Here is a 10076-nt window from a genome sequence, read left to right as displayed (position 1 = left end):
GTGTAAGTGTGTGTGTGTCAGACTCAGACTGAGAGTCAGTCATGAGTGTGCATGGTCGTGGGTGAGACGGTGGTTGGGTTTCGCAGTGGCGTGGGGTGAGCAGAGAGCTGCTGAGACGAGCTCAGATTCCCGGTATCATCATCTTCAAACCTCCCCTGTCATACCACAGCAACACGGCGGCACTGTATTGTCCCAGGACCCCGAAACTCTGCTGAGAAATTAACTCAGGTTTCAGGTGTTAAAGGGGCTGTCTGACATTTTTATCAAAGGATGCTTTAAAAGTGATGTTATTGAATGTGAAGGTTTATTGACATTATGACAAACATAATGAAATAGAATAGGGTGTCAGAATATGATGACTAGACTTTTTGTTTAAGTTAGGGCACCAGTGTACTTTATTATGTACATTATTTCAGATTTGTTGATTTTTGTTTTAAAACGTTGTCACAGTACTATACAAGACTGAGTATCAGTGTCTAAATAAGTATACAGCACCACAATGAAGGAATACTCTCTGACAAGCAAAGGGGGAAAGGTTATGTATTTATTTATTTATTTATTCATTCATTCATTCATTCATTAGTTCATTAGTTAATTTCCTCAATAATTTGGTGGAATGAACCTAGGTATATTTATTCATATTTATTCATATGAAAAATATTACTCATTGCATTAGTTACTTCCTAAATACATAAATATAAAGAATGTGACGAGATTATAAACTATCAGGTAGATTGAACTGCTCATTAGTGTTAAATTTACCTCAAGTACAGGGAAATATAGAGGCTACTAACAAGTTAATGCATTAATACTAATATTAATATTATGATACATAATTGCCAAATACCAAAAAGGACCACTCCTCTGCATAGTCGTACTTTAGATTCGTATTTGTCTGATAAAAAAAGTCCCATTTTCAGTGAAGGTCAAACTTTTACCTGCAACAACAAATATTTTCAAATTGTGGTTTTGTTGCATATATTGAATTAAAGGTTTTTGAAAAGTTCCTCTATCACTGATTATCAATAAAATTAAATGTTGTATCAAAAAGGCACTTATACAGAATAGTATATTGGAGGATTGGTGGATTTTTTATATCACTGATTTATTAATGAGTAAGCAACATTTTAGCTTGTAACTGGTTGTCTTAGAGCTATTTTGACCTACTTTATACACTTTTTGGTTGCTTAATTAAATACAGTGAATTGTATTCATAAGCTGACTGTAAACACAGTGGAATACTTAAGAATACATAAGACAAAACAAGTGTGAATATCTCATAATTGTACTTAAAAACAGTGTTTGAGTAAATGTAGTCATTCTCTATAAATCATGGTAGACTTGCTGGTTAATGTCAGACTAGACACTGTAATGGCACAGCAAAGACCCCAGGCCGGGCTATAAAATCAAGTCATACAAAGACTAACCGTGAAGAAAAAAGCAAAACCACAGAGACTGTTTGTCGATAAAAAGATACTAAACCATGATTGTTTACAGTAAGTGTTCCTCTTCTCCTCTTCTTGGGTGCCATATCTCATCATGTAAATACTGTGAAACAGACATTGTGGGGATTACAAAACTCCCCTTTATCATTTCACCATGTAGTAGGCTACATAGCATGCACAGGTGCTCACCGCTGTGCAAGTCCAATTAAATCAACCCGACTTTACTCCATCATCTTGAACAGAAACTTCAAGCAGTTCTCCATGGAACATAGTCCTTTTAGATTATAAAAACTGCAACTATCTGAAATTCAGTAATCTCTTAAATTGCTCATTCATCCACCTGATTTTATCAATGCTGACTCATTTCTCCAGGAAGATTATACCTCAGAAAACTCAAAAGTGTAGAAATTTTCCAGAGACAACAATGGAACATGCTGCGGAAGAGACTACATTTGTTTTTCTATTTCTTGCACAGATATTTTTTACATAATCAAAACTAACTACAGTTCCACTTACTTTGACACTGTATGGAAGATGACTTAAAGAGAGTGTGTATGACCCATTTAGTGAAATGTAGGAATGTGCAGCAGGTACACTGTAAAGTGTAGTATAATGTGCTGATAAACCTTGTCTCGGAGGGCTATAAAATATAGATGTGCTTCCTCTGTCAACATCTGTGACACACTTTCACACACCTGTATGCACAGAGCATAGTGAACATCTTATCTGGTTTTATCTCCGACGTAGAGAATAGTTTCAGATAAACAAACTCTAAAAAAAAATGTTGTGACAAAAACACAAGTGCAAAGGAGTCAGTACAGAGCTTTCTGTTTATTCATTTCCAATTCAGTTGACTTGACAGACTTGAAGCCACTTGCAATAATTTTGTTTTTTAGCACTCTTAAAATACCTCAAACCAAGTTCCCACATGTATCAGAGTTCATCTCTTTTTCTTGTGTGCTGTCTAGTGAGACAGAAAGACCGTTAAGAAAGTAAAATAGTGACAAAATCAGAATTTCTTAAAATCTAAAATTAAAAAAACACAGGAGGACTGCTAAAGAAATGCCCATAGAATGGAATGGAATGTCTTTCACACATCTGGACAATAAACCGAGGTCTTCAACAATAAAAGATCACCAATGACATAAAGTTAAATTGACCAGTGCACGTCTGAGGTGGCTGTTATCTTTTCCAAGGAACAAAACACACAAGAGTTAACTTTAAAAAACAAAAACTAAATGTTTTAACTTTATAAAAGCCCAAGAGTTTACTGGCCAGCATTCTCCAAGTCTGTGGCAGATTTTCTTGAACGCAACTTATTTCAGTTCTGACTAAACAAACTGATAGAAAGTCCAATTTGTTATGGTGAAGAGATAAAGCCCTGTTTCTTTTGAATATTTTATTCCTAAGGACTGCCTTTTACTGTTTGCTTTTTTAACATGGCTCATCTGCAGGCAGCTGTCCTATGGTTTGGCGCCATCTTTAGCCCACATAGGGGAAATGCAGCAGGACGGCTTGTCCTGGTCCCAGAGTGATTTGGTTCAGGTTGACTGAGGAGTCTACTGTGAATTCTTCTGTGGTGTTCATGTTCGCCGACAGCTTCACCGTGGCCGTCTCCGGCAACTCTACTCCCTCTGCAAGTACAAACACCGTGTTAAAAACATGAACACAATAACTACTGAGCATGTTGCACGTTACATATCAAGTAGAAACAGTATTTCTGTTGAGTTGAAACTTGCCTGTAGGTGCCAGTGAGAGTTTGAGCGTCTCAGGTTGATCCCCCCAGTTAACGGCTGTTACAAATCTCTCACTCTGGTCCCACAGACGAAGGAAACAGAGGGAGGAGTCGGAGGAGTAGAGAGGATAGTAGTCACCGTGCAGGAGAGAGCGCTCTTTGCCTCGCAGGTCGCTGAGGGATTTAAACCACTTCCTTAGACCAGCGTGTTCCTTCCGCTGAGCCTGTGAGCGTGAGAAATAGGAAACATTTTAAGAAAAACAAAGTAAATCAGTACGTTAGACCATGCCCTTGCTTGTTTCCCCAAGAACTCCTTTTCCACACAGATATTTCATGAAAACAGTTGACTCTTACCTCAGCAGCCTCATCAACAGCAGCTCCTTCTGCAGGTTCCTTCTCTACATCCCAAACCATCTTAGGAGGTCCTGCACCCTGATAAGGAAACAAAAGGAAAATTGGTTACACTCTGTAAGAGAGCAGTGAGGATGTTGAAACATTTGAATCAATCTGGTCCGTTTATGACTTACCTCTGTTGCCTGAAGGCCGATCTCATCTCCATAGGTAAACACTGGGGTTCCAGGCATGGTGAACAGCAGGAGCTGGTAGAGGTAGATCAGGGATGTAGTTTTGGCAACAGTAGACAGCTGGCTCAGCTTGGTGGCACCTACGCCCCAGCCCAGACCTCTCTGCTGGGGGTGAAGGGTGTCCATGTCCTGGATGCGCTCCTTACCTGCAGAGATTCAAGTAAAACAATCATCTGTAAAGCACCGTGTTGTACCAACAGCTGCTTTTCACACAAACACTGATTTAGAGACTAAGAATGCCACAAGGAAAACAAGGGAATACAAGTCAAACAGTACAACACACATTGCTATGCAGGATTGTTATACAACAATTACAATTTTCTTTATTATATGAACATTTGGATTCTTTCAATTGATAAGTGTAATCTGTCCAATATTTTGTTAGACCAGCCAAACATTGAGAAAACATTCACTTCAAACAGCAGAAACACAAACCAACCTCCAGCGTTGCTGCTGAGCAGGTCAGTAACGACCAGATCGACACCGGTGGTGTTGAGGAACCGAGACACATCTGCAGCTGAAGCACCTTCAACTACACCCATCAAGGCCCTGAGGAGAGAAAAACAGGGTCAGATCAGTCTGGAGCAGAGTAGGGCAACAGCTTATGTTGGAGTCAGCTGAAACTAGAAAAGTTTGACTTCATAAATTGTTTTAAGAAACATACAGAATTACTCCTCGAACACTGATATCTGATTGTAGTAGTCAATTGTGTCATTCCTCATTTTCTCCACAAGGTGTCCCTTCAACATGAGTGTGAGGCTCCATCAGGCCTGTGGAGGCTTTTCTTGTTGATCTAGTTCTATCTAGTTCTCCCTGACCCCCACCCACAGCCCCCTGTGGCAGTGGAATGCATTTAATCTCCAGGCTCTCTCTAGAAACACAAACCCTGTCAGCTGGCAATTTACTGATGCTTTGAAAACCGCTTTCCCAAAAGTTAGCTGTCCTACAAACTGCTCAATAAACTCATAATCTGGTTTAGTCAAAGTTCACAAATATATTCCCTGCAGAATTACAAATTAAACATTATGTGCTCCTACCTAAATCATCTTGATGGTGATTAAAAAGACGTTAGGTCAGATAGTGGCAGCCATAGTTACCTCTTCTTGGTATCCTCCTCAGTGCGGTTGCCCTGGACAGCGGCTTGCAGCTTGGACCAGTCAGGGAGGCCGTTGGCCACAGTTATCTCAGACACTTTGAAGCCATCAACACCCTTACTCAGCCAGTACTCTGCTGCTTCCTGGAAGATGATATCAGCACTTCAGCTCCAACAGCTCAATGACATGGATTCAGAGAGGATCCACAGACAGTAAATATGTGTGTGCATCATGTATGTGTCATACCTTGAGTTTATCAATCACTTCACTAGCATCGGCATCGGTAAACCAGGGCTTAGCTCCCAGGTAGTTTGGAGTCATGTCAAGCACCACAGAAATGCCTAACAGAAAAAAAACAAGCAAACATCTGCTTATAAACCTGCACCACAGAGTAGCATACACACAGTCCTACACTGTTACTAATGACTGTCCTACACTGTTACAACATTTGTGATTCATAGTGGTGGTCTCAACTGATCTCACGTGTGTGATGACATACCCTTCTTGTGGGCCTTTTCCAGCACAGTGATCAGGTCGCTCTCTTGTCCTTTGGTTGGGTCGATTTGTTGGAAATTCAGGGTGGTTAGCTGGTCCTGCTGGACGGTGTGAATAGGGCCGAGAACCAGGCCTTTCACCTTCAACTGGTTCAAATCGTCCAGCTTTTCTGCGACACCTACAGACAAGTAGCGGGACAGGGGAGGGAGAATTATGTATTGTCACATAAGTGTAAACTCCACATTGGACAACAGAGAGCTGATGTGTGAAAAGTAACAGGGTCAGAGGAGAGGTCACAGAGCTAGGAGGGGGGGGGGGGGGGAATGAGGGAAGCTGAGGGTGGCAGCTGCTGCTCTCATCGTCTCTATTGGCTCGAGGCAGCAGCATGTGAATGGCTCCCTCCACAGCCTCTGCTGGCCATGTGAAGCCTGAGTACAAGGAGGCTCTTGATGTGAAAACACAGTCACGTGTGGTCTCTGGAATTCTGGCCAAGGCTTGTTGGAAACCCGAGCGCTCACAAGTAATTCATTCTGAGAACGGCAGTACAACGCGTCCTGCCCTAAAAATTTAACTGGGAAATGAAGGCTGTACATCATACTGCCCTTTAAGTGGTATTTGATTATGTATAAAAAGCTTGAAAGATAATAGTTTTAATCAAGATTTGGAATTTATGAGATTTTAAAGAAGAAAATCTGCACACCGCTACATCAAATGTACTACGTTGCTCAACTTTAACCTCAAATCGGCTTGAGAGTGATATGAAAGAAATGACTCAAGGGTTTTTCATGTCCTTTAGACCGTGAGTCACGCAGTGTCAGCCTAGTCAGCAGTATCTGGTATCTGGCCAGCTGGAACAGGCCACGCACAACCCAGGAAACCCAAGACATAGTCACAAGACTGATCCAGTGTGAATTGGAGTGGGTTACCCCAGCAAGGCCAGAATCTCTAAATCTTATTTGACAAATAAAAAGGTGGAAGCAAAAAAAGAAAAGAAGGGGCATCAGCCTTGGTCTGTAAGGCATAATAAAAAAACACTGTAGGTTTACCATTCAGTCCATCAGAGAAAGCTTCAACATCAGAGATCTGGTACAGGGGTCCTTCGTTCCACCAGTTCATCTCAGGGATGGGTTTACAGCGGGGGGCTTGGACGATGATTACAATGGCTCCAGCCAGCATGCCCACCCAGCCTAGCCAAAACAGGACAAGAAGCACCCAGCGGGTCCGCACCCATCTACAGAAAAGAATGAGCGCATAGGGAGAGAAATGTTACAATAGCCATATTACTCTTTTACACATGCCAATACTAGTCTTTTGCAAGTATTATCTGCAGTTTTTGAAAGCTTACCCTGGAGTACCAGCAACCTTCATCAGCTCGTCTTTGGACAGGCCTGTGAATGTGACCTCGTCCTCTGGGACCTTCAGCTTGACGCTGCCGTTCTTCTCTCCGCCTGCTGCCTGGCCATCGCCGGTCATGGGCTGCTTCTCTGGGTCCAGCTCATTCAGCTCCACTTCCTTCATGTCGATCTCTGCGTCCTTACTCATGGTTGGGTCTGATTCCTGTAGAGGGGGAGGACAAAGGAAACATAAATAATGGTCAAGTTAACTTAACCAAGTCAGAAAAAGACACAGGAGAGTAACACAGATCCAAACACGTGACTGAGGATCAGCAGTAACAAAGAGTCAAAATTCAAAATGAGCAGAAGCTCCTTAATAGTTTGGGTCACTTGAATAGTATTTTGTACAGTACTCTGTAGGTAAAGCGTGAATGAGCTAGGTTAGTTAGATGAACACCAAAGCAGAAGTACCGTAGTTGTCAGGTTGTTGCCTGGTACAGACCTTTTTATACAGCCTACAGTCTATGGTACAGGCTCAGACTGACGAGAGAGCTCAGAGAATAGCTACACCTGTGAATTACACTACAGGTCGTAGTTCGTATAACTAGTAGGCCTATCTTTGGTTATAGTACGTGTTAGTTTAGTCAACAGGGCGGACAGCCCCTGAAGGTGTGTGAACCAATAGAAACAGGTTCAACAGTTGTCTGATGAAACAACAGCTGCCGGTTGCACGTTCAGGACAAACAACCGTATCAGCGGAAACAACGTCATTTTCACAATAAGAGTATTTGTTAACTTAGCTAATCCGTAACCGCCATATCCTACCCTTTTCAATTTCGTTACTTATTTGTGTATTCGTTTTTATCCGAATTAAACTTTATTTAAAATAAATAAATAAAACTAGACAGGATATCGAAAATAGACTAGGTCGAAGTACGCGCCTTTTTACATGGATAAAATGCTACATTCGCCATTAGAGACAGCTGTTCTACATAAGTGTTGTGTTTACTTGCTACTGCCGACCCCCCCCCCCCCCGCTGTTAGCTGGCTGGTTTGCTCCGGTTTGTCAAATGATGTTGATGGAAGAAAATAATCTTAGAAACCGAATATAAATCTCTTTCTTTTTATTAAATCCCAGTTAGGAAATATATATATAAAAAAGAAACGTTCAACCGGTTTAAAAGCTCTGATGTAGCAGGTTATAATTTCGCTCTTTTTTTTAAGAGATGATGACATCAGTTCACCATCTGCGGAGCACGAGGCGCTGAAACCGGCGGTCCCTTCCTGCTCACTAGTCAGCTGAGACTCAAACACAGTTTTGTAGTAGAAAACTAAAATACATTAAATGAAACATTACCTGTAAAAAACACAGAGACTATGGTCCGTCCGCTTCTCTTTATTCTCTCCTCGTCGGTAGCTAATCCTTAGGTCTCTGCTAATCTTGTAACACCACAAGGCTCACTCGGTATTTCTATTGCCCGGATTGCTCCGCCCACTAGTGACGACGGCATAGCACCCCACGTGCACCCCCCTCCCACCCCCACCTCCCCTCACACACCAGAGAACAAACAAGCCAACATGAGCAGCCTACACTCTGTGCCTAATGATTGAATTGTAGTGTTGTTTTGACCTGAGCTCTTGTGTTTTGATTTAAAAATTGTAGTGAAGCATCTTCACTCATCCTGAACAGTTTTTGTGCTGCAAAATCAGGATAAAGAGATGATTTTTGTTAAAATTGTCAGCAACAACTAACCCGATTCAGTTGGCTGAAGAAACCTTTCCTGAATATAATGTAATCAGTTTAGTTGATTACATATCATATGGTCTCTGATGACTTTAACTATGTGATCAATGGAGATTGCAGCTCTGTTTTTCAGTAATCCAATTCACTCCCCACTTCCTTTCCGTTTATCCACACCTCTGCACTATTTCTTCCCCTCATCAACAGTGACTGAACAGTCTCTGATCAGTCTATTCACCCTGAAACTATCATAGGCTTACTCACATTGCAGTGCTTGGCAGTTTCTCTGAGATTAATCAGACCTTTTCAGTATTTCTATAGCTTGCCTCAGTATCAGTGCTACTGTAATAAGCAAACCAATAAAACGTGTATTTTTATGATTATTACATATGTGTTGAGTCTTTTTTTTAAAGAGCAAAAATAACGTTAATAAAAATGTGTTTGTATACAACCTTGCTGCATATGAAAAGAAAATAATAAATTGACATAGGCTATATGTTGACTATATGTGCATGCACTGCATGGTTTGTATTAGCAAGTGGCAGAGTGCTTGAAGATGTGTTGATCTTGCAATATTATGGACACAGTGATAATTTCCCAGATCATTCAACTGGATCTGCCCCTAAATCTAATGAGGCTGTCCATGCACCAGCCCTCTATCAAGTTTGGTGCAAATTATTTATTTTAAGTAGTCAAGTAAGTAGTTTAATTTATGTTTTTGTCCACATTAATTTATAGAGTTGTTGAACTGAGTAGCTGACCCAGCATGTCCCTGTCCCTGCTGGTGCTCTGAATCCTTTCCCAGCTGTTGCTGACCTTCATTGAGTTACGGCTGAGTTCTGGGAAAAGCTCACACAAAATCTTAATGTCATGTAACTGCTGCAGCACGTTTTCAGACCATATTTGTACAGGTTACCTGTGTTTAGTGATTTTTACAGGAGAATGAAAATGTTGTTTATCTTAACTGAGATAAAGATCAAATGATTCATGAGTAGATCTGTGTGTAAATATGACCTCAGATAATCATGTTACTTTTGTTCTGTCTGCCGGTCGCTGTCCAATAGTTGATATTTACAGGAATACATTTACACAACAATGGCTGATTGTTTCTGTCTGACCTGAGTCATGATGAAGGAAGATGGGGACAAAAACATCTCCTGATTGACTGGTAGCTGTGTGATATGACTGTTGTCACTGCTCTTCAATGTGCATTCTCCCACTTTGCTTAGATCTTCAATGGCCTCTATCTCTCTCCATTATGTGAAGTAAACATCTGGATGGAGTGACAGATAACTGCAGGAACATGCTCCACCTCTCTGCCCTGGTGTGACGGGTACTTGCAGGTGCCTGCTTGTCTTTTTCACTATGTTTTTGTTCAGCCTCTCACCTACATCTATACTGCCCTGGAGGTTGTTTGAATTCAAAATAAACCATGAAGCTCCCGGCTTTTATTTCATTTTCTGAAGATAATGCTAATGTAATGCAGGTTTATTCATCATTCACATTACATTCTCACTCCTGCAACCTTTCCAAACAACAGGTTGATTTAAACACACTCTCAATGACACCTTTCTATATCTTTTCCATACTGATAAATCTAACTCAGACGGGGTCACGAGACTGCTATGGATCTTTTGGTGAATTATTG

At 41.1% G+C, this 10076-nt stretch overlaps 1 protein-coding gene across 2 annotated transcripts; it reads right to left on the bottom strand.

Annotated features, from left to right (window-relative positions):
* Positions 1–2257: 2257 nt before the first annotated feature.
* LOC146969589 (amino acid transporter heavy chain SLC3A2-like) lies at positions 2258–8184 on the bottom strand. 2 transcript variants are annotated; one of them, XM_085760083.1, is made up of 11 exons: positions 8045–8184; positions 6699–6910; positions 6400–6584; positions 5358–5531; positions 5105–5199; positions 4862–5001; positions 4204–4313; positions 3708–3910; positions 3535–3612; positions 3185–3404; positions 2258–3079 (listed from the first exon to the last, which is right to left on the bottom strand). In XM_085760083.1, the coding sequence occupies exons 2-11, from the start codon at positions 6893–6895 to the stop codon at positions 2928–2930; spliced, it is 1554 nt and encodes a 517-aa protein (XP_085616209.1). In that variant the 5' UTR covers positions 6896–6910; positions 8045–8184; the 3' UTR covers positions 2258–2927. The 2 variants fall into 2 exon arrangements, with proteins under 2 accessions (XP_085616209.1, XP_085616210.1); XM_085760084.1 differs by having other exon boundaries at positions 2258–3085; positions 3191–3404.
* Positions 8185–10076: the final 1892 nt, after the last annotated feature.

The sequence above is a fragment of the Trachurus japonicus genome, chromosome 18 (genome assembly GCF_045865225.1).
Source record: "Trachurus japonicus isolate A0001 chromosome 18, Traja_1.0".
NCBI classification, from domain to species: domain Eukaryota; kingdom Metazoa; phylum Chordata; class Actinopteri; order Carangiformes; family Carangidae; genus Trachurus; species Trachurus japonicus.
The sequence above is the reverse complement of the archived record's forward strand: the minus strand, read 5'-3'. Positions and strand labels throughout refer to the sequence as shown.